This window comes from Papaver somniferum, chromosome 6 (assembly GCF_003573695.1).
Source record: "Papaver somniferum cultivar HN1 chromosome 6, ASM357369v1, whole genome shotgun sequence".
NCBI lineage: Eukaryota > Viridiplantae > Streptophyta > Magnoliopsida > Ranunculales > Papaveraceae > Papaver > Papaver somniferum.
The window spans coordinates 78,719,596-78,744,435 of NC_039363.1; the positions used below are offsets into that span (position 1 = coordinate 78,719,596).

General features: G+C 34.5%; 1 protein-coding gene and 1 long non-coding RNA gene across 3 annotated transcripts; one reads left to right on the forward strand and one right to left on the reverse strand.

The window, feature by feature from the left end:
• Positions 1–13,310: 13,310 nt before the first annotated feature.
• LOC113288082 (fasciclin-like arabinogalactan protein 7) lies at positions 13,311–15,059 on the reverse strand. The gene is made up of 2 exons (XM_026537025.1): positions 14,848–15,059; positions 13,311–14,380 (listed from the first exon to the last, which is right to left on the reverse strand). Exon 2 carries the CDS (start codon positions 14,355–14,357, stop codon positions 13,587–13,589), a length of 771 nt encoding a protein of 256 aa, XP_026392810.1. The 5' UTR covers positions 14,358–14,380; positions 14,848–15,059; the 3' UTR covers positions 13,311–13,586.
• Positions 15,060–19,505: 4,446 nt separating this feature from the next.
• On the forward strand, positions 19,506–22,383 carry LOC113285784. Of its 2 annotated transcripts, XR_003328939.1 has the most exons (5): positions 19,506–19,529; positions 19,650–20,237; positions 20,332–20,586; positions 21,687–21,755; positions 22,074–22,383. It is a non-coding gene; the product is annotated as an uncharacterized LOC113285784 (long non-coding RNA). The 2 variants fall into 2 exon arrangements; XR_003328938.1 differs by lacking the exon at positions 19,506–19,529 and having other exon boundaries at positions 19,556–20,237.
• The last annotated feature ends 2,457 nt before the right edge of the window (positions 22,384–24,840 follow it).

Consider the following 24,840-nt stretch of genomic DNA (forward strand, 5'->3'; position numbering starts at 1 on the left):
AAGTTGTGCTCTTTCCTTGCAAGCATCTTCTCCGGAAAAAGTTCTTGAATCGAATCACGTCCTTGAGTTTCCTCTTCCATGTCAAGACTCACAGTCTCTTGAGATCTTGAAGAGTTATCCATATAAGTTTTTCTTAGAGATGGAATAACACAATATAATATATATATATATATTTATGTTTGTAAACAGGAGAAAGAATCTCTTGTTATGGAACCCATATAAACTCATATGAAGGAGACACGAACGTTCGTGGACCGGTCACAAAAGATGAAAGGATCTAAAAAAAAAAATCCAACGAGAGAAAACACAATACTTGTTAAGATGGATCAATAATTTAGAAAACTTCTCTTCAAATTAGATCACGAGATACGATCAACATGATCGAATGACTCATATTATTAACATAAAGACGCATAAAAACATACAACTATTCTTGAGACTCCCACATCAGCATCATCATCCTTGCAAATCTCAAGATCGATACAAGAATGAAATTACCTGGAATCGGGTAAAGAGGTGAGAAGTATTCTCACTTGGAATTATGGGAGATGAGTTGTACAAATCATTTGTGCGTTTGTATCGAGTATTTCCCTTTTTCCATTGATTATAACTTATCCCAGAGGAATTTGTCATAAACCCTTTTAAAATTCCATCGGAGGGATTTTAATGAGGACTAAGTCTAAGACCTTTAGAGATCGGTTCCAGAAGAGAGAGTTGAAGGATTTCCATCTTCTTGATCTAGACTTGCCAGATTTGTTCTTATAAGCACAAGGAATGTGTTCATTAGTGGCACAAGAGTTTATACCATACTGAGGAACTTGCAACCTGTGATGATTTCTTGAAGAGGGATCATTCTCATAAGAATTCTGGTTTTCTGTACGGAAGAAATTCACTGTAGAAGATGTCAGACGATTTACTCCATTGATATTAGAAAGAAGCAAACTATGAAGATGCGAGATTTGCTTCTTTATAGCAAAGCAATAAAGAGCATAGTGATTCTTTTTCCCACAGAAAGCAAAGCATCGTGGATTAGAAACATGATTTCCTTGACCAATAATTGTTAGAGCATTGCTCGGTCGAACTCGCATGCGTTGCTATCTCAAGCATGTTTGTCAATGTTAGTGATCAAAACTATAAGTCTGGATTTCTAGTCTACTATAGCTAAGTATCGGACTAGGATAAAAAGTGTAGTTAAGCTCAAGGACTTTATGGCGATTCATCATACAAGACGAAGAACTACTCAAGGAACCGGTGGAACTTCTCGATAAAAATGTATGTGGAGAGTTGAACTTATCTATCACTCAAAAGTATATCCACTCTATCTCCTACTCTTTGAGACAAAAAGTCGTATGCTATATATAGACTTTGATTATACACATTTGGTATTTCGATCCGAGTATACCTCGCCTATCTATATCTTGAAATATGTGTTGTAAGATTTTCTCTTCAACCAAGTTTATCTTTACCTAGTGACGAAAGTCATGATATATTTCAATCACTTTGAAAATTTCTTTGACGAGAAATGGTGTAACAACTGTATAACGTCCTCTAAGAATGTTTCAATGATTGAAATGAGAGTTTAGATTACATAACAAATGGTGGACATCAGCATTGTTGTGGAAACACATTTATGTATAAGTCCTATTCCTTGAACCAAAGTTTGCGAACTTTGTTGATCAAGAGAACCGGAAGAATGACGTGAACCAAGTCTGCGAACTCAGTCCGCGAACTGCCGAAGTTCTCAAACTCGAGAATTTCTGTTGGAGTTGGCAAACTAATTGCATGAAGCTAAGTCCGCGAACCCAGTCCGCGAACCGGAGAAGTTCTTATACCCGAGAATTTATGCTGGAGTTTGTAAACTCTGCCCCGTAACTTAAGTCCACGAACCTAGTCTGCGAACTTGAGAAGGTTATATATCTAAAGATGATTTCTGAACTTAAACTTAAAAATACTAAGGAATGCAGTTTGCAAACCGTGGCTATAAAAGTTCATGAACCGATTCAAGTGAATCAAATCATCTTTGCTTTAAATGTATCTTGTGTAGTACATGAGATTTCCTTGCAATTGAACAACTCTCTAACTAGTTCATCTTGAAGTCATTTGAACTAGTTATGGTGAAGAAGAACATGGTTGATATGAAATGCTCATATGGCTAACCATTTGGTTAACTATTGTTGAACCAAAAATGTACACGTTTGGGTACGGTTACAAAACCTAGAAGCGTGCATTTCATTTGTGTGTAACAAGCTAAGTTTTCGATCTAACGGTTGAGAAATATTAGATTGAATCTAAATCAGGTTTTCATCTAACAATGAATATTGATCGCTTTGTTACCAAGGTAACTTAATTCCAAACCCTAATTTGAAAGACTATATAAGGGGAACTCTAGTATCCGTGCAAAACTAATCCCCACACCTTACGTGTGATACTAGTTTATGTGCTAGAGTCGTTTCTCCTTTAAACTTTGTTTTTTTTCTTCTAGAACCAGGTTAATGACTTAAAGACTTCATTGGGATTGTGAAGCCAGACCGATACTACTTTTATCGTAGTTGTGTGACCTGATGTTGCATCTTCTATCGCACGAGTTCAATCAGATTGATTGGATTGAGATTGATATCTCCGATAGGCAAGATATAAAAAGTAATCACAAACATCTTCGTCTCATTGTTTGTGATTCCGCAACATCTTGTTTCTATACCATGCGATTAATATTGTTGTGAGGTGATTGATAACTCTAGGATGTTCTTCGGGAATATAAGACTGGATTATCAATTGGTTCCTGTTCACCTTGATTTATCAAAAGACGGAACAAAACCTTTTAGGGTTTATCTGTGAGAGACAGATTGATCCTTTGATATACTTGTCTGTGTGAGACAGATTTGTTTATTATCAAGTCTTCGACTTTGGGTCGTAGCAACTCTTAGTTGTGGGTGAGATCAGCTAAGGGAATCAAGTGCGCAGTATCCTGCTGGGATCAGAGGCGTATGGAGTACAACTGTACCTTGAATCAGTGGGAGAATGATTTGGGTTCAACTACAGTCCAGTCCGAAGTTAGCTTGGAGTAGGCTAGTGTCTGTAGCGGCTTAATACAGTGTGTGTTCAATCTGGACTAGGTCCCGTGGTTTTTCTGCATTTGCGGTTTCCTCGTTAACAAAATTTCTGGTGTCTGTGTTATTTCTGTTTCCACATTATATTGTTTTATCTTTATAATTTAAATAATACAGGTTGTGCATTTAAATCATCAATTAGAATAATCCAACCTTTGGTTGTTGATTGTCATTGATTGATCCTTGGATATTGGTCTTTGGTACCATCCAAGTTATTCCTTGTATTTGATTAGAACTCGCATTTCCTGCTTGAGTAAATCAAATCAAGAGAGATATATAAACTCGTTGATATACTTTTAATTGATTGAGTCTTGTTGATTCTCTTAAAAGTATATTCGATTTTAATTGATTGAGTCTTGTTTATTCTCTTAAAAGTATATCTGAGTTTGTCCATACGGGTTGCTAAGAGAAATATTGGTTGGTGTTGTTAGACCCCCGCTTTTTCAATAACCTTTTCCGCCATATGCAAATTTTGCAAGTGATTCACAGTGGGTAATTACTTGGAGGGAATTTTCTTCACGCTGGGTAAAGGCTTGTGAGTATCAGAAGAAGGTGCAGAGGATGACTTACTCATCAAAACAAAGTTTTCCTTTTTCAAGGTGTTACACTGTTCTTGGGCACATCGAAGAGACGCAAGTTTCTCTCTTTCAACATGATGACTGTTTAATTCTCATGAATGAGCCTTGATTAAACGTTCTTCTCTAGTTGAGTTCTTTTTAACAATATCTTCAAGCATACTAATCTTTTCACGCTGTAGAGTAGTTTCTTGAACCAATTTTTCGATATTATAAGATAGAGATTCAATAAAGAAATAGAGTTCACGTTCTCTTTCAAGAGATTTCTCGAACTCATCAATGGGCCGATCATTCTTTTCTTCAAGAGTCTTGATTTTAGGATCTTGAAAGTCAATGATATCAGTAGATTTTTTTAACGATCTAGTGAGTTCCATTTCTGATTCTGACACTATGTCAATTTTCTTGTTTTTCCCTCAGGATTCATAAGAATCTTCTAAGAAGTTATCCTTTGAGGAAAAACCAAGATTTTTGACATGATCAGAAACTTTGGAAGACATCTTTATGTACGTAACTTGTGAGATACTTCGTAGGTCAAAAATCAGATTGCTACAAACACAAACTTATGAGGTATTAAACGTGTTTGCCTGCTTTGATACCAATTGAAAAAGCTGGGTACAACAATCACACCTAATATTTCGTTTGGCAATCTGAATAGACAAACTCCAATATACTTTTAAGAGAATCAACTAGACAGACAAACTCAATCTAGAGAAAAGTATATCAAAGAGTGTTATATCTCTATCTCTTAATTCAATCAACAATCAGCAAATAGGAATTTGCAAGCCCGATTGAATATAAGAGAAGTAACTTGAACGGTACAAAATACCAATGTTCAAGGATCAATCAATTTCAATCAATAACCAAAGGTTGGATTTACCAATTGATTGATTCAACGCACAACCTGTGATATTTCAATTATTTAACAAAATATAATTCGGAGAAAAAATAACACAGACACCAAAATTTTGTTAACAAGGAAAATCGTAAATGCAGAAAACCCCCGGGACATAGTCCAGCTTTGGACACCACACTGTATTAAGCCGCTACAGACACTAGCCTACTACCAATGAACTTCGGACTGGACTGTAGTTGAACACTAATCAATCTCACACTGATTCAAGGTATAGTTGCGCTCCTTACATCTCTGATCCCAACAGGATACTACGCACTTGATTTCCTTAGTTGATCTCACCCACAACCAAGAGTTTCTACGACCCAAAGTCGAAGACTCGATAAACAAATACGTCTCAAACAGAATAGTCTAATGGAATAGATAAATCTGTCTCCTACATAAATACCTATGAGTTTTCTATGTCTTTTGAAAAATTAAGGTGAACAGGAACCAATTGATAAACCAAACTTATATTCCAGAAGAACAACCTAGTGTTATCAGTCACCTCACAATAGTTTTAATCGTATGGTATCGAAACAAGATATTGTGAAATCACAAACGATGAGACGAAGATGTTTGTGACTACTTTTTAATCTTACCTATCGGAGATAAATCTCAAGCAAATCTTAGCAAAGATAATACTCAATCACGATAGAAGAAGTAAGATCAGAACACGCAACTACAGAGAAAATAGTTGGGTCTGGCTTCACAATCCCAATGAAGTCTTCAAGTCGTTAACCTACAGGGTCTCGAAGAAACCTAAGGTTAAAGGAGAATCAACTCTATCTTATGCAACTAGTATCACACAGTAGGTGTGGGGATTAGGTTTCACAGTTGCTAGAGTCCTCCTTTATATAGTTTTCAAATCAGGGTTTGCAATCTAAGTTACCTTGGTAACAGAGCATTCAATATTCACTGTTAGATGAAAACCTGATTAGATTCAAGCTAATATCTTTCAACCGTTAGATCGAACTTAGCTTGTTATACACAAATGAAATGTACCTTCATTTAGGTCTAAGTAACCGTATCTAAAAGTGTACACCATGTTGTCTCAACCGTAGTTAACCGAGGTTATCTATATGAACACTCTCATATCAACCTTATTCATCTTAACCATAACTAGTTCAAATGACTCAAATGAAACTAGTTAAAGAGTTGTTCAATTGCTATATTCTCATAGAAGTATACAAGAACACAATTGAAGCACAATCGGTTTAATTCACTCGAATTAATTCATGAACATTATAGCCATGGTTTGCAAAAAATGCATTCCTTAATATATAAATGTATTAGTTCATGTCACAACCGATTATAGAACTTTAACCACTCAAGTAGGCAAACGGGTATGCATACTTAAGTAGCCGGACTGAGTTTGGGTTCCAGTATGCGAACGGGTACGCATACCTAAGTACACTTCCAAAACCCAGCAGAAATTCCCCGACCTATACCTTACGCAAGTATGCGTATCGGTATGTGTACTTGGTACACGGAATTTCACAATTACAAGTACGCATACGGGTATGCGTACTTTAGTTCCGGTCATGGATTACATACATGCAAGAATTCACACTATGTTTATAATCCAATGATGGTTAAGTATTCTAAACTCTATTTAAACCATTTAAACTTTCTTAGAGGATGAAAATAGTCGTTTTCACACACTATTAGCATCAAAACAATTTTCAAGTTATTGAAATAATCATAAGAAACATTCAAAGTCTACACCAAATGATTGTATCGCACAAACCATCTAAGATGTTACTCGGTGGCTTTCACATGATCATCTTTTGACTTTCGTCAAGAATATAAGATGAACTTGGTTGAAGCGAAAGCTTACAAACACATATTTCGAGAAATATGTAAGCGAGTTAATCTCAGCATGAAATCTCAAATGTGTATAATAGAAAACTATATCGTAACACGACTTATGTCTCAATATAGGAGATAGAATAGAAATAGAATTTCCAAGTGATAGATGAGTTTAAGTCTCCACATACCTTTTGTTGATGAAGTTCCACAAGCTCTCCTTAGTAGTTCTTCGTCTTCAAATGATGAACGCCGTGAAGTCTAATGCTCAACTACACAATCTATCCTAGTCCGAGACATCTATAAGTAGACTAGAAATCAAGACTTATAATTTTGATCACTAATATTGACAAACAAGCTTGAGATAGCGACGCTTGCGAGTTCGGCCGAGCAGTGCTCTAACGATTAGGAAGTTTTTTCAGAAGGTGGAGATACCTAAATCTCCAAATTTTTGTAACCATTGCAGAATCATTAGGCATTTAGTTATGGAATGCAAAACTTTTAGGGAGGTGATTCAAGTTGAGAAACAAACAACTAATCAGGGGACTGCTGAAAATTTGCAGACTGGCAATTTTAAAAGAAGAAGATGGAAAATAACAAAGTAGATGTTGGAGAGAAAATACTAGAAGAAGGTGAAAATTATGATGTCTCGAAAAATGATGTGAATGTTGGAATGAGTCAGGTAACGCAGAATAAGGTAATTGAGTGCTTTGATGCAAATGTGGGGGACAAGGCTTTGTTGGATTATTCTGGTGTGGGTGCTACGGCTGTGTCAATGAGAGAAAAAATTGGAGTATTAAGTGAAACTACAAATGATGAGTCTGATGCGAAGGATCCGTATTCTAAAGTTGCGACTAAGGTTAGTGACAAGATGGGTTTACAAGAAGGCATTAGGATGAATGTATATGTTCAATCTGTTCCGGAAGGGGTGGGCATCTCTTCCACTGATCCATCTGTTCCTCCTGGTTTTGAAAACCATAATAGATTCAATGCTCTTGAAGAAGAAGAAAAAGAAGAAGGGGAGGAGGAGCTTACCACTTCTCGATTGGTTTTGGAAGATTCAGATACAAGCATCACAAAGCCGTCATCGTCGGAGCCAATTACTGAATATAGAAAAAAATTGCGGATAAAATCTAAAGTAACATGTATGTTCCACAATGGTACTTTAAACACAAAAAAGAAAAATCTCCCAAAATCTAGTGTTCCTAACAACTTCTCAGCAACTAAACTTACGTAATTTGGTTCTCTGTGGGGTCTAGACTTCCCTCCTTCAAGCAAAAATCGTCAAGATAGGTTTCACGATATTGCAAAAAAAAAATCATGATGGTATAACCATAAGGGATGTTGGATAGTAATCTACTTGATAGTATGCAGTCCTCTTATAGTTTGTAAGTTGTTTTATTAAATCGTAGATTTAACAAGATGTATCTTTCAATTTGATCTTCATAGTGTCTTTAGAAGTTTTTTTCTTTAATTCAAACTTTGTTTAATTACTTTTTCGTTGGGCTCATTGCTCACCGTTAATTGTATATACTCGCACATGGCTTGTGTGCCTTTAATTCTATACTTTTTTTTTTGACTGATAAAGAAAAAAAAGGACCAGGGGTTTTGGATCGTGCGATCTTGTAGAAAATTAATGTGAGATAAGAAAAAAATTAATTGAAATTAGGAAAAACTTTATGGGATTAAAGAGGTGGAGAAGATGTAAGTAGAATTGAGGTTGAAATTGGGTATATAAAGGAGACCGAAATTAAGCCGTCGGATTAGCCATTAATGGCGACATCATTACCGAGCGCTATAGACATAGTCGTTTGGAAGCAAGCATTATCCCTCTCAGCTAAAGCTCTACCGACTGACATACTCTATCTTGAATTGTAACTGCTAAAATTTGTCGGTTTTACAAATAATTTTTCTAATATGTTGTAGATTCAAATTGGCATTTACATGGTAACCAGTTAGTTTTTTCAAATTAATCAAAACTAAAAGAGGATTTTGATAAAGTAGGAAATACCATATGGTCATAGGAATAAAATATTAGAGAGAGTCTAGTCCAGTTAACCGAGTCAACTGTCTGTTTGGTCCTTTTTGGTAAAATATATTATAGTTTGGTCCTAAAAATTATGATTTGGTCCTAGGGTAACGTCATGGATGATGTAATTTTCAAATGGTAGTGACAGAAATACCCTTTTAATGGGACCATATATATACTCATTTTAGGAGAGAAAAAAATAATTTTCAGATTTATTTTCTCTCACCTCCTTTTTTTTCTTCTTTTAGATCTACTTTTTTTTCTTCTTTTTCTTTTTCTCTTCTTCTTTCTTTTTTCTTTTTTCTTATGCTACTGTTTACGATGGTGTGTTAAGATGAAGATGACGATGAAACGATGAAAATTTGTATGTTTTTTCTTTGTGTTTGTTGTTGTTTGCTGTTGAAGATGGTGGAGATGATGAAGACGATTTTTTAATGAATTTTTCTTGATTTTTTTTGTCTCTGCTGCTGCTGATGATGATGAAGAAGAAGATGAAGATGACGGTGATGAAGACGACGATGATTTTTCGTTTTTTCGTCATTTTTTCCTGTTGCTGCTTTTGAAGATGATGAAAAAGATGAAGATCTGCTATTGTTGCTGCTGTCAAAGAAGATGAAGATTGAAACGAAGATGATGATGAAGATTTTCGATGTTGCTGCTGCTGTTGAATGACGAAGAATTTATTTCTGCTGCTGTTGAAGACGACGAAGATGATGATGCTGCATTTCATTCCATAAATGAAGTCTGTTTTTTTTAGGTTTTTATATGGAGTTCATTTCTGGAATGAACTCTGTTTTCTTTAGGTTTTTATATGGAGTTCATTTCTGGAATGAACTCTGTTTTTTTTAGGTTTTTATATGGAGTTCATTTCTGGAATGAAGTCTGTATTTTTAGGTTTTTATATGGAGTTCATTTCTGGAATGAAGTCTGTATTTTTAGGTTTTTATATGGAGTTCATTTCTGGAATGAAGTCTGATTTGTATAGGTTTTTATATGGAGTTCATTTCTGGAATGAAGTCTGATTTGTATAGGTTTTATATGGAGCTCATTTCAGGAATGAAGTCTGTTTTTTTAGGTTTTTATATGGAGTTCATTTCTGGAATGAAGTCTGATTTGTATAGGTTTTTATCAGGAGTTCATTTCTGGAATGAAGTCTGTTTTATAGTATATAATGAAGTGTACAGTTTTCATCAGGCAGAATGAACTGCTACAAAAAAATAAGTTGAAATTAACACAGAAGGGTACTTTGGTCAATTTAATATTTTTAAATAATTATGGACCAAACAGTAAAGACGTTTTCCCAAAGGACCAAACAGACATGGGCCCATCTAAAAAAGGACCAAACAATATTTTTCCCTAAAGTACTCCCAAGTGAAAATACGTCTAAGTGGTGTACTCCCTATTTTTTAAAACTTTTCAAAAGTACTATTTTTTCTGACCGTTTTTTTCTTCAAATAACGTTTCCATTCTAAGTGCTAGGTGTCAGTTATCTCACAAATTAAAAATTCTATTTACCCCAGAACAACATCTCCTTGATGAGGAGGGTAAATGATTTGGCGATCCTAAAAGCGATGTTACGATCTTGAACCGGGCTCGACGAACCTGAATGCGGTGTAACGATCTTGAACCTGGCTTGACGAACTGAAAAAGTGTTATGGAAGGTCCACCAACCAAAAACCCCAAAATAGTTCGGAATGATGAATCATTTTTAGAAATGATGTAACGAACCTGAAAACGATGAAACGATCCTGAACGGAACTCGACGAACCTCAGAAATTATATAAAAGTTAAACATGACAACAACTAAAAGATCAATAAGTAAAATTTAGTAAAGTAAACAAGTGTTGACTAAAGCTACCCCTATTGTACTGTCCAAACTAATCAACCCTAATCTCCATTGTGGTTGTGGTCTCACTGGGCACTCCTGTGTTTAGTCCAATCAAACTCAATGTAGCTTGCACGTCACCTAACTTTTCTTTCTTAACAGATAGCCAAAGGTATATATTTCTTGAAAGGAAGAAGGAGGTCTGGTTGGTTGATTACAAAGAATAGCAACAGCTAACGATGCAGATTTTAGCTAGTATTCTTAAGAGTAAATAATAAATGAGGCAATACTAAAGGAAGGACAACTTTAAAAGAAAGTAACCTGTTATAGGGGCGGCATGGTTTATTAGAGAGGCGGTAGTGTGATAATGATGTCCCTCTACTTGGTTAGGGGATGTTCTATAAAGGGTGTAAACTAACTAGATTATCCTCCCCATTTCTTAACCTAAATCAAAGTTAAGTTGAAAATTTGTTTTCTTTCTTCTTCTTTTCTTCTCCTCCTATCAACCGTAACCTCCATTAAAACTCAAAATTTGATCATCTTCTATTAATCGACGATTCAAAAATTAATCAAGTGTAGTGTAATGACTTATATGAGGTATGTTTTGAAAACCCAGTTACGATTTGGTTTATTTTGTTCGATTTAAGTTTAATTTCTATCAAGAATTAGGGTTTTAGATGAAAATTGAAATTGAAATTTCTGGGTTTATGTGAGTTACGGTTGATTTTAACTCAATTACGAACCGTAACTGGATATTTTGATGTTTTTACGGTTGGTAATAGTTCAATTACCAACCGTATGTTCTTATATCTCCGAATTTTCTTCAGTTACGGTTGGTAACCATTTTAGTTTACGAACCGTAACTCAGTTACGGTTGGTATCGAGCGTTTAGTTACCAACCGTAACTGGTTTTACGATTGAGTTTTCTTCAAATTTAACCAGTTACAGTTGGTAGTTCATCTTTTACGAACCGTAACTTCGATTTACGGTTGGTTATGAGCAAAATTCCAACCGTAATTAGCTCTGAAAATGTAAAAAAAATGAATTTTTTTACGTATTTTAGATAACTTTGAGCAACAAAAAGCTAGTTGGGGCTAATTTAGAAGCATACCCGATCATTTTCAGGTCCTGGTTCTTCATTTTGTTGGTTAATTTCTTCAATTGATTGAGATTGACCTTCTCCTCTAAACTTTTTTTTAACTCTAAAAATCTGATTTTGGTTTTGATTTTGAGTTAATATAAGTGAAATTAATCATTAACACTAAACTTGATTATCATCATTAAACTAATTTATCAATTATGAGGATTAATTTGTCATTTCCAATATTTTTTTTATAAGGAACACCTTCAATGATTATGTAATGACTTTTTTTGTCCTATTAGAATGCCGCCCCTCTAATAAACCATGCCGCCCCTGTAACATGTTACAAAAGAAAAGCATATTGAATTGAACAGAGAAAAATCTATTTATATGCGGTTTCTTGTGATTCCCCTTACTTTGGTGATGTGGAGTTGTCAAACTGCAAACCTTAAATGCAAATATGGCAACAAGTTCACACTTTACACTTTTGCAATGTTCACTCTACTTTACCGAAAAAGAAAATTTGGTACCAACCTTCTTACTCAGCTTGTTGTGAATTCTAAGCAGACTGCATTGAACATACATACTGTTAGAATATGCGCATCCAACTCAAAATCAATTGGCAATAAGTGGAGTAGCTCCACACCTTATATGGACCGCTGTATGGTTGTTCTGTCTTCTTGGGTTTTACTGGGTCTCACGTCTCATACAGGGCTTGGCTGTGATAACATGTTAGAATACGGGCATCCAACTCAAAACCAATTGGCAATGAGTGGGACGGCCCTAAGAGATTATAACGCGCAGGATCTTAATTGCCCATACAATATGAGACTAATAATCTCAACACTCTCCCTCACGTGTAGCCTTGTAGGGTCTAACACGTGGACAATAAATTGGGTGACGCGGAGTATTAGGTGCGGTCAATGACTCGACACAAATAACCTGCTCCGATACCATGTTAGAATATGGACATCCAACTCAAAACCAATTGGCAATAAGTGGAGAAGCTCCACACCTTATATGCCCATACAATATGTGACTAATAATCTCAACGCATACCGTCTAGGAAAACTTTCAAAATAAGTCCCAAAACAAAAATGTTTGTTTGTACCACCAGCAAAAGAGTCAGACAAGAACCCAGACACAGCCTGCTTGTGTTGCATTCGGAGTCTCTCTTTTGTTCATAACAAAGTTTTGTTAGAATCCACAAATTGAGAAAAGCATAAGAAAACCGGTAAAACTACTATCCTTGCACGTCCCAGACAGTCGGGCACTCGGACCTATGCCATTCCTCCTTATCACCATTTATCACGATGCTCAGGTTTCGAACTTAGCTTACGGATCATTTTCAGAGCCGTAAGTCACATTCTATTCCCAATATCTGGAGCAAACAACCCTGTAGCACAGAGCCTAGACCTCCATTGCAGAAAAAGGATGCCGAAATGCCTGAGCGGATGTTGAAGATGTAGATTGTTCAGTTGTCTTGAGATTCTTAAATTGTAAATTAGCGTGCAAATCAAGATCTGAAATGCATTTCTTTTAGACCATGTTTTCGGCATAACTGATTGAATATCTTATTGAATCACGTTCACAAGACCGTTGACATACAAAACGGTGACTTCTTGCATTACACGTACGCTACCTTCAAATCCTTCCGACCCGGCCATATGTTTTACTCGAGACGGAGAGGCATGTTATTTCTGACTATCTGTATCGCACGCAAAACTAAAGATTGGTCATAAACACCACCGGGTAGCCTACTGACCGGTATAAAGTATTAGTTGTCAAAAAGAAAAGAAAAAAAAAATCCAGAGAACCTTCAGTAATGACCACTTGACATTGTATGGGATGGGATTCTGATCTTATGTCTAGCATTCCTGGTTGGGTTTCATGTCCCATGGCCAACACCATGCGAAGAACCTTTGATGATACCTAAAACAAAGAACATACTGCTTATACAAATCATAACACACAACACAATCTCACTGGAAGAAGTTCCACCTATGAAAAAGAGTGAGCTTTAAGCAGTGGTAAACAGATTCAATTCGATGCTTATTCTCACAGAACATCTTACTTAAAATTCAACAGCATACATAAATACATACATTCTGAAAAGTAGAAACCAAAAAAATGAACATAAAAATCATTCAAAGGAATTAAAAATATGAATACTATCTCTAGCTAGTTCTCCCCAGTATATATAAATTAAATCATCAAACTCATCCAATGTACTAAATTTCAGTCTCTCCGTCTTTCGTCCTTTCTTTCTTACTAGAACATCAAAACCAAACAACTTGAGACAACAAAAACAAAGTAACTCATAACAATTTTATGAGAAGATGATTTCTTTGAGGATTTAGGAGAAAACCCATCAGCACTCTTAGCAGCTCCGGGTGCATCGGCAGCAGGTGCAACATCTGGAGCTGGTGCTGGAGCTGGAGTTGGTGATGGTGGTGGGCCAAAAAGGGTTTCAGGTAGTAAAACACTGTCAACCTGATAGATAGCAACTGGATCTGTTGAATGCACAGCGCTGCTTACCTTAGACTTACTCCAACCTGAACTCATATGTACTGTTCCACCAACATCAGTGAAATTCAACTGATACTGCCCACCAGCAAATGTAGTAACAGGACCAGATTCACTCAATTTCTTGAAATCAGCCAATGAGTAATAATGTGGTAATGCATGGAAAAGCATCAAAGATTTCAGTTGATCTGCCGTCAAGTTAGCAAGAGAAGCCGGTTTTTTGATGTTTGAGAAGGCTTTATCTTTTGGTACCAAAATTGTTATGCCTTCCTCAGTGTTGTTGGCTTGGTTTTGAAAGGTTTCAATGACTTTGGTTTGTTCAAGGTAGTTGAGAAATGTGTGAAATGGTCCAGCAACTGTGAGTAAATCAGTTATGTTCACATAGTCTGGTGCTGGAGCTGGTGCAGGTGTTGGTGCCAATGGTGGTGCTGGTGGAGATTTAGCCTTTTGAGCATCTGTAACACTCACCACGACTAGTAAAATAGCAACAGCGAAGAAAATCTTGGAAACCTGCATTTTGGCTTCAAATCTCTAAACTCCTGCCATAAACAACAACGGAATCCAAATTAGATCCTAATTCTAAAACCCTAACGTCAATAAAGATCTGTAATTTGTGGGTTTTATGAGAACATCCAAAGCTCAAAACGCCCTCAAAATATCAGAAACTTAAACCCACAATTGGATGTTTTTGCTAAGATCTTAACGAGCTACTACAAATCAGCATTTTAAGAATAACCCAAACCTCAAATGCCTCTAAAATCATAACCCATTATCAAAATCGAATCTTTATGATAAGATCTTGATGAACTACTACTCATAAGCTAAAATACACCATTGTCAAATTGAAAATCTAATTAACATTTCAAGAAAAACACATTCACAGATAATAAGATAAATCAATTAAAAGTAGATCTATCTGTAAGCAACTAAGTAGATATTTATATATAGAACGTGAATGAATAGCAGAGGAAAATGAAGTAAGAATGTGAATGAATAGCAGACTAACCTTAGCAACAGGAATCCAGAGAGTGAGTGAGAGTGGTGATAAAAGAAAAATGCAATTGAGATTTGAGTTGCAAAGAGTATTTATATATAGAGAGAGGGGTTGATGCTAAACAAAAAGGTCAGTATCAATAATGGGCTGTGGCAGCTGGTGTTTAGAAAGAGAGAGTGATAAGAGTGTGAGAGACAGAGGAGGGTATTGAATGAATGTGTGTGGGGGACTAAAAAATTTAGGCAAGATTTATAATGAAGCCCCCATGTAAGGTGTGATATCATTATCAAATCTTCCTCCTCCTGTTTATTTAATACCAATATTTCTACAAACTTACACTCCACTCTTAAACCTTTTAATTGTTCATCAATTCACATCATATTTCTGATAACATTTACACCTCTCTGAATCTAATTATTTTTTCTTAATAATTTAACAGGAATTAGTCGTGGGAGAGTTCGAGAGATTTTAATATATTTAGGTTTTCTCCTGTTAGTCCCGAGAGAGTTTGAGGGAGTCTCTTTAAATCTCCGTTAGTCGTGGGAGAGTTTAGAGGAGTCTCCTAAACTCTCTAGAAAACACCTGTTAGTCGCTGAGGAGTTTAAAAAAAACTCTTGAACTCCCTGTTAGTCATAAAACCCTACAATACTAGGGAGTTGGTTGCCTTGGGGAGTTCGAAGGAGTTTTTAGTGTATTTTGGTCTCACAACAAATCTCTCAAAAGAGTAGAGATTTGGGAAGGAGTTTGGTGCGTAGAAAACCATAGGAGAAAGAAGAGGAAACATTTTTTTCCAGGTATGTTTTTTTTCTTCTTTGATCTCCATGATTGTTTATAATAGTTTGATTTGTGTACTATTTTGATTGTTTTTCATATCTTTGATCTCCATGATTGTTTATTTTGATTGTGTGTATAGTTTTTTTTTGTGGGTACTCTCTCTCTGTCAAAATCCTAATTTGTGGTTCAAAAGATCTTGGTAAGAAATTGCATGATTTGATTATAATGATATCTTTAAATTCAACCGTTGGAATATGATGAAATTTGAGTATGTCGTAGTTTACCTTGTTATAGAAGTACATTAAAATTTTCACGCGGATCAGGTCACGTTTGCTACTTCAAAGCTTGCACAATATATGACTATGGTCTGCTGAGTTTAAATCCCGAATAGGGGACTGATTCCTATTTATCTCATTCTCCGCTTATCGGACAAAGCTGAAATTTTAGTATTATGTTTGTATATATGAAGGTTTCCTACTGTAGAAATTTCATGAAGTTCTGATCACTTTAGGTACACCAAAGTGTGAGAAATCCGGAATTGAATTCTGTATGCACGTATTGAAAGTAGTCGGGTTCTGAATAATGTATCTTTTTAATGAACCGTTGGAATGCTATGATTTTTGAGTGTGTTGTGGAATATTGAGTTGTAAGTGTACCGTAAAAATTTTAAGAGGATCAGGTAAGTATTAGTACTGCAAAGATTGGACAATCTGAAACTGTGTTTCGGTGAAACATAATTCCTTTACAGCTATCTTCATAATTTGTTATGTCATCATGCATTAATTGGCTTGCTACTTTGCATGGGTGTCATTAAGAATCACTATCACTTGTTAAGTCCTCTTATTTAGACACATACTTCTCTTCTATTCTATATGCCAAAGTTCAATACAGTGGCGTACTTCATTCCGTATTGGCGTGTTTTAGCCAATTCATACGGTGCTTTTGTTGCAAGGAGTTGCTAAGGGATTTTCTTTGATTAACAATTTGGCTAAGTAGCTCTGCGTGTTAGTACTGTGTAATCTAGTATCACATTTTTGTATCATGTTTACATTAGACTGTTTGGTGTTATTACTATCCTTGCTTTGTTAAGTTCTAGTATTAGTCTAAGTACTAATGTAGCTAACATGTCACACCATAAAATGGAAAAATCCAGCCAACCTGCTGAAAACAACAAGAAGAAAAAGAATGTTAGGAAGAATAAGAATACGGAACCGGAAACGGAAGTGACTACGAATTACAAACAATGGACAACTCGAGAGACTGAGAAATTATTGGAACTGTTGGTAGAAGCTACACTTGAGAAGAAGAAAGACACTAGTAGATGTTTTACTAAGAGAATAGTGGAAGAGGAGATACTTCCAAAACTTAACCAAGCACGTGGTTGTGACAAATCTTTTGAGAACTATAAAGGAAAACATAGATGGTTGAAGACTAGATTTGGTCAATACCAGGATTTGTTTAAATCAATCTTATTTGCAAATAAGGGTTTATTGTTTCTTAAAAGAGAATGAGTTAGGAGTGAACTCTCTCAAACTCCCCCAAACTCCCCCAAACTCCCTCTAATAAACTCTCTCAAACTCCCTACACTCCCCCAAACTCCCTGAACTCAAAAACACAAAACTCTCTCAAATTCCCTACACTCTCTCAAACTCTCTCAAAATCCCTGAGATTTAAAATACACTCAACCCCCGAAATCACTCGAGGACTAACCCCTGTAAGTTATTCCTAATATGGTCTCTGATTGGTGTAATGTAATGTATAACTCAACTACTTAGAAAATCATAATATTAGAGCAATTAATTTTTCGTTAACATATATTCTGCTTTAAATTAAAACCAAGAAAACAAACTGTATTACTGTAGCATTAACAGAAATTCTTTTTGTACAGAAGGAAAAGAAAATTTGGTTTTTCGGTGTTTGACTGACTAATGTGGACTGTAGATAATATAGACTGTAAAGTAAGATTCAGAAACATTAAACATCTCACATGATAGACACTGGACAGCAACTGTAATGATGATTTTTAATTCTCATTTTTAGTTCATTGGACATGGAAGATCAGCAAAACCAAATCATGGGCACACATGAGTGATGGATCAATTTTCATGTCGTGCTAATTGGCAGGGTTGAGTGATACACATTTGTTGCATACATTTAGTGGTTCAGTTTGCTCATTCAATAGAGGTAGTGCATCAGCTGTGATCGTCTGTGACAGTTTATTTTCATTTCTAACACAAAAACTAGAAGAGAAAGTCTACCATTGAAGATTTATTTAGTATCAATGTCAGATCCAATCCAGACTTTTAATGAGAAATGCATCACAGAAGATTAAATAACAGGAGAAAATGAGGATTGTGATTGGCACAATCACATGTAAAATTTTCTGATTTATTATTTGTTTTTTTTGTTGGTAAAACATTTTCTGATTTAGTATTTGTTTTTAGTTGGTTCTTACTAATTTGCAAGATTACCTGTTTCTCCCACTAGACGCCGGAACCACTAATGATCTTGTTTTACAAAACAACATGAACCGACACTTTCATGTGGGGCCTATACAACTATACAAAGATCCATATAACTAAACAACCATTTGATCATGAGATATTGAATTTAAAATTGCAAGTAAGCAAAACTTATTTAGCTGTAAAGCTTTTAATCAAACTAATGCACGGTTGGGTATCTCAGCTTTATGCAATGTCATAACACCTGTCACCGAGATTATGTCCAGTTCAATTACGAGTACATGTAATACGGCTTCAGACTTATAACAATTTTCCCATTTTGTAAGAGTGATAACATTGTCTTGTATCCGAATCCGTAGTAGTTCTATATTTTTTTCTAATTCCAAATATTCCCGAATAACATCTAGTAAACACAGTTTTCCACCAATTCTTTATATAAAAACAGACTTGTTTCGAGCGACGTGGTTAATCGGAGCTTCTGGTTGATTCTGGCCCCACCGAATTTTTAAAATGGAAGTTTATTTGACGTGTACCATAAGAAAAAGTGCAAAAAGATTCCACGAATTTTTTTTGGAAACAAATATTTTGTTGCCAATAGAAGTTATCTCAAAAGATAAAATATTAACAAAAATAATTAAGTCATGAATTCACGATTTCACCCAAAAAATAAATTAATCATGCATCAATCATGAAAATAATCACGCAATCAATCACATCATCAATTATAACATTAATAAATTAAAAAAAAAAATTATGAAAAATATATCCAATGTCCTGTTACAATTCTTCGAATTTCTCTTTTCCTAATTACAATTTCGTTCTATCAATTAAAATCAATTATTCCCGATGACACTTCCGGTAATGAGAAATTTAAAAAAATGATTAAATTGATTGTGGATACTAACCTTTCGATCAGAGAATGTGTCTCTCTTGCAAATAACTTTATTGTTAATCCTGTTTGACAACAAAAAAAATTGCGCAATCGCTAGAATTTGACACAAAATAATAGGAACAAATATTGATTAGCATATAATTAATCGAGCAAACAACCAAAAAAAATAACGGGCCAAGCTCATACAAAACAATCATAAAAAAACGAGCAATATTTTTGAATTAGTTAACGTCATTTACACGTTGCTTTTTTTTAATTTTGTTTATATCATAATTAAAACAAAATAGATATAAAATAAATTAAAAAAAGAAAGATTAAATAAGGTGAACTGTTAATTTTATTATGTATTGATATGCCCCCGATTTTGTATACTAATATTTTTCCAACCACTGATTATGGTGATATGGATATAATATATATGTCCAAATTTAAAGACATTTTGATACCTATCACGATTTTATTCCTTAAACTAAATATTTTTTTTACCTATTTTGAGGTTTTGTTTTCCTGGAAATTTCATGCTCATGCTATCTATATAAAGTGCTCTGCAAGGTTGGGATCATGTGGTGAGTTTTTTTCCACTAAGGTTTTTTCTTCTTGCTTTTTTATTATTCATTTTTTTATTATTGTTAATAATAAAAATGAAAATCAGATCTTTTTGATGATGTTTGGTTTTTGATTTGCAGATGTTGGTTGTGAATCTCTTTGCTTTAGTGGCGATAAATCAGCATTCAATGATGTCGTGTAAAGATGAGGTGATGAGTTTGATATTTTGTTTCTTAGAATCTGTGTTTTGAGCATTTTTAGTTTTTCATGGGATAAAGAATTTGTGGCGAATAATATGTGTACCTCAAACCAGATCAACTTTCTGTTTATTCTTACACTGGCAATCAAAATTCTTGCTTTTTCTAAATTTTGGGTTCATCATTTACTGCCTTCAGCAGTAGCATGACTTACTTTATTTTTCTTTTCTCAATTCTTAATTTTTTTGTTTGTTTCCTGCATTTGCTGCCTTCAACAGTAGCATGACTTATTCTATTTTTCTTTTCCCAATTCATTTTTTTCCCCTCATTAATGCATGATGCAGTTTTTTTCCAACTAGATTGTGGTAAGAAATTTACGAATATCAATCGATATTATTTCCAAGATTTAGTTTTTGCCTTCTTCAGAAGATAAATATGGCTACCATAAATTGATATTATTTCCAATAAATCGTCTTATATTTATGGAATTTCCGGGCTTGGTCGAATTCTATATAAAGCACTCGCACAAAGGTAAACTCTTATCATTTACCCTATTGTTTTTTTCTTCTCCTATAATTTTATTGTTTTTTGGTTTTTTATTTTGGAAATTGATTTTTTTTTGCAGATGATGGTGATATATCCTCGCAGCGAAGGATGAAGCGATGAACTTTTATCTTTCATAGTTCACAGTTTTTTCTTAAACATCTTCTATTACGCAACCGTAGTTTTTTTCATTCCTTTATTCCTTTTATTGTTTAATATTTTTGTTCCTTTTAATTTATATTTGGTTTTGTTTTGCAGTTGATCGTAATCGTTCCTCATAGTCAATATTGAGACAATAAAATTAAATCTGGACTTTTACTTTCGTACGAGTGTATAGGTGAGATAATGAGCATCTTTTTCTATGGTTATCTTTGTTTCATATCTTTATTGCTACCGTTCCTATGATTTTTTCCCTTTTATGATTTTGCGCCTATGATTTTGTCCCTGCTGCTTCACTTTTATGATATGTGATCGAAGCAATTCAAGGATGAATGAGATACAAAATCATGAATGAGTTTCAATACTCCCTCCGCTTCAAAGAGATAGTACGGTTTGACTTTGTCAAAATATTAAGGAGACCTCAATACTTTACTTGACTAACCTTAACTATTTACTTATTTTACGTTAATAAAAATGCAAGTATTAAAAACTTCCTAAAATTGTTAAGAGGATTGTAAATAGGAAATAAAAAAGGAAAATCAAAAGATATCGAATATATGGAGTGTAAACTCTTTAGGGAATTTAATTCTTAGAGCCATATATATTGTCTTTTAAAAGGAATGAAGGATATATTTGTTTCCTTAATTGTACAATTTTTTTTAATATTTTAGATTAGATCTCATTAATATGCATTTATGAATATAAAAAATTAAAGGATATAATAGAGAGTTCATTGAAAAAATACGCCTATAAACAAAAGCTGGACACAATTTTGAAACTGACGGAAATAGAATAGAGGACGGTCTTTTTGAAACAGAGGGAGTATTATTTTTCATTCCATAAGAAAAAGATTCACATTCTTAAATGTATAGAAAATTCTCAATATATCTCAATTGTGTGCAAAAGCAAACACAAAAAATAAAATAAAAAATATTAATTATATTCCTGGACGTGAAAATAGATATTTAACATTTTTTGTACAAAATATATTTTTTGGATCGTTAAATAAGGGATTAATTAGACAAAATATTGCAATAAATAACATAGTTATCGAAAAATATTCTGCTATCCAAAAATATACTAAAAACTATAAGAAATTTATTATCTTATTTCCAAAACTAAGTTAATGAATTTTGCACGCTTTGCTCTATATAAAGCACTCAAGAATAGGACAAGACATTATTTGCACGTCGCTTTTTCTTCTACGGTATTGTTCGAGTTTTTTTTTTTTATCATTATTTGTTGATCAATGATTTGCGTTTGTTTTTTGTTTTCCAGGTACGTCCAAAAGTGTTTCATGGGAAACTCGAAAGTGTTTATGGGAATCCTGATCAATTTCAACGAGAGGTAAAGGATTTGGTATATCTCTTTGGAATTTTTGAATCTTCTTATATGCAAGTTGATTAAATATTGTGATATTCAATATAAGTTGATTCTGAAATTTGGCATCGTGGGTGATAACGTGAGCTCTTTTCTGTTTGCAAGTTTGACGTTGCACCTTAAAATTGGACAAAATATTGCACATTGCATTTTTGTTCTTAAATATTGATTGTAGTTTTTGTTTTTATTTTGCAAGTACGCTTAAAATATTTTCATCTACGGTATTGGTCGTGTTTTTTCTTTTTCTTATTGTTGGTTGATTACTAATATGCATTAGTTTTGCAGGTATGCTCATGCTTTTCATGGGAAGCTCGAAAGTAGTTATGGGAATCATGATAAATTTCCGCAAGGATTTGTTATATCTCTTTTGAATCTTTGAATCTACTTAATTATATGCAATCGATGTTGCACCTTAAAATCGCAAATACATTCTTGCAAGAAATGCTAACTGTACTTCATAAAGGGAATAATCGCTTAGGCTAGCTTAGATTAAGCTGTCACATATACCATCACACTATTTTTTTTTTAGGTTTTATGATCATATGAGAAACGTAATCAATTTGAATATTTTTAAATCAACAATATATGTCAAGAAGATTGTCATATGTGAGACCATTGCAGATTTGCGGTAAATTGAATGAATGTTGTTAACTAAAAATTTCTTTGTTATTTATAGGATATATGTGTTTTCTTGGTTTAGGAGCAGGAGATTGTCAAGAAGGTTTTTAAGATCAAGAAATAGAAGGAGAATGTTGGAAATAGATAGATTTGTGAAAACTTTTTTGGGTTATATTAGATGAAGGAAATTTTGACTTTCAAGTAGATAACAAATGCGTGTTTTCATGTAGTTGGTTTGGTTCGACTAAATCGTTTCTTTTACGTAAAGGTTAATTTAGGTTCTTTGTGTTTACGAAGACCCTGAATTTGTATGGGTGGCATCCAAGGGTTCGACAAAGGGGTCTAATAAGTGATATGGCGTAGGAGTTCATCACGGTTACATTATAGGTTGAGTTTCTATGGTTTGTCTTAGGCTTTAGTCAGTTCACTGATATAAACTCTTTCATGTTTGTCGACTGCATTATGAGTTCTTGGCTTATCTGCATTCATATCAAATACCAATAGTTGTAAGGGTTGCAGTCGAATCCCAATCGATTTGAAGACGAAATATTATAGGTGATATGGCATATATAACAATGGTACAGACTTAATATTATCGAAAATGATTGGTGTACCGTGGAGGAAATCCCGCGGCTGCACCGTGTGAGAGAGCAAAAAAAAAGGGCCCCACTTTTGACCCCAATCCCTGCAAATCCCCCTAGGGCTGCCCTAACATCCTTTGGATTTGTTTGCGGTGCAGATCGTGGTACACACATTTGGTGTGTATCATCACTCTAATATTATATTGTATGATACTCTTGAGGACTTAATTGGGGAGAAGAAGGTAACATCCAAACGTCTTATCCCTAAAAAAGAGCTATAATGTCCCCAAACATACCTGATACTTCTCTTCCTCGAAAACAAAACTTACTTCTCCTGCTTACTCCAACAAATCTTAGTCCTCCTCCGCCTGCCCAACGGGACATCCGTATTAACCGTAAGTCGTGCAAGGAAAGTGACAAACGGGATGGTGGATATGCAATTGATCAGATTTTTTACACTTCAGCATCCAATGGAGTTTTGGTTTTGTAAAAAACTGATTCCAGGTACTTTAATAATAAAAAGTCTCTCTAACGGAATGTTTCTTTGACATGCAAAAGGGCCTTATGCATCGGTGTGGTTAGCGGCGTCAATAATTGTTCAAACTAGAGCGATTCCAAACTACAAGAACCTACTTTAGGAATAACATTTTTTCATACAGCACATCCAACAGATAAGATAAAATTGAGTTACAAGTTAAGGATAACTCAGAGTTACGAATTAGTGGGTGGTTCCCTATTGATATTGTGGGTTCTTACAATAATCTGTCTGTTGATATCCTACCCAGAGTCGCGTCTTTTCGTTAAAAAATTTTAGGATGTTAAAGAAAATCCAAATATAATGTTGGTGCTAGGACTGATTACTAGATACGGTTCCTAACACATATTTCCAATTGTATTAAGAGATATGTTACCTGAAATATATTAGATGGTGGGAAAGTTTCCAATCAAGACTACTGTTGGGGTATACACAAGCTTCAACAAGATATCAACCTGAAATTGCAACTCACAGTACCTTGGAACAATCCTAAAAAGTTCATAAATAATTGCGAAAATTGTGGCGGAAAACAAACTAAAATTTTCATTTAGTTAGCGACATCAACCGAATATACGTTTGGCATACACATATTTACGATTCCGATGCATGCTTTGGCATTCTTGAGTTTCATGGGTACAAAATTTTATTTTTTGTTAATGAAATAATTAATGCAGGAAATCAATTAAACAAGTGAGGCTGTTGGAGCCGGTAACTCCGTTACAAGCAAGACTAAATCGTTTGCGACGTAGGGTGTGATATTAGAGAGGAAAAATAAGAGAACACGTGGAATACGTCTCGATGAGATGTATGTACATATATATGTGTATTATTGTTCAACTTGCATGAGATATTAGATTATTGTTTTAAATGCATTTTTGGCGTCCGAAGGAGGAATACAATTATAGGAGTAGTTCCGAGATCGCCAAGGATGGATCCAGAAGAAGCAAGGGTAAATCGTAGCATGAATAGAGATGCAATCATGTGAAGAGATACCAAATATTTGATTTGGGTACAGGTTGAGTTTGTCTGTAATTCCTAAATTAAATACACAAAACTTATATCTCAACGATGCCACGATGAAGCGTCAGGCACGCGTGAGTATCATGATTTTAGATTGCAAGGATAGTCAAGGGACGAACACTTATTAGGGATAGTCATTTGTCCTTGAAATATGTAGTTGATGCAGAAGGGAATTTTCATTTGGGAGCTGATTAGAGAACTGACTTACGCAGGCTTTCCAACAAAATTCATTTGGGGCAATAACCTGACACAATAGAGTAGAAGAAAACAACAAAATGGATGATAAGAAGAAAAAAAA

Excerpts from the sequence above, each read along its gene's own strand:
- LOC113288082 (XM_026537025.1), bottom strand. The coding sequence starts at position 14,357 with ATGCAGGTTTCCAAGATTTTCTTCGCTGTTGCTATTTTACTAGTCGTG.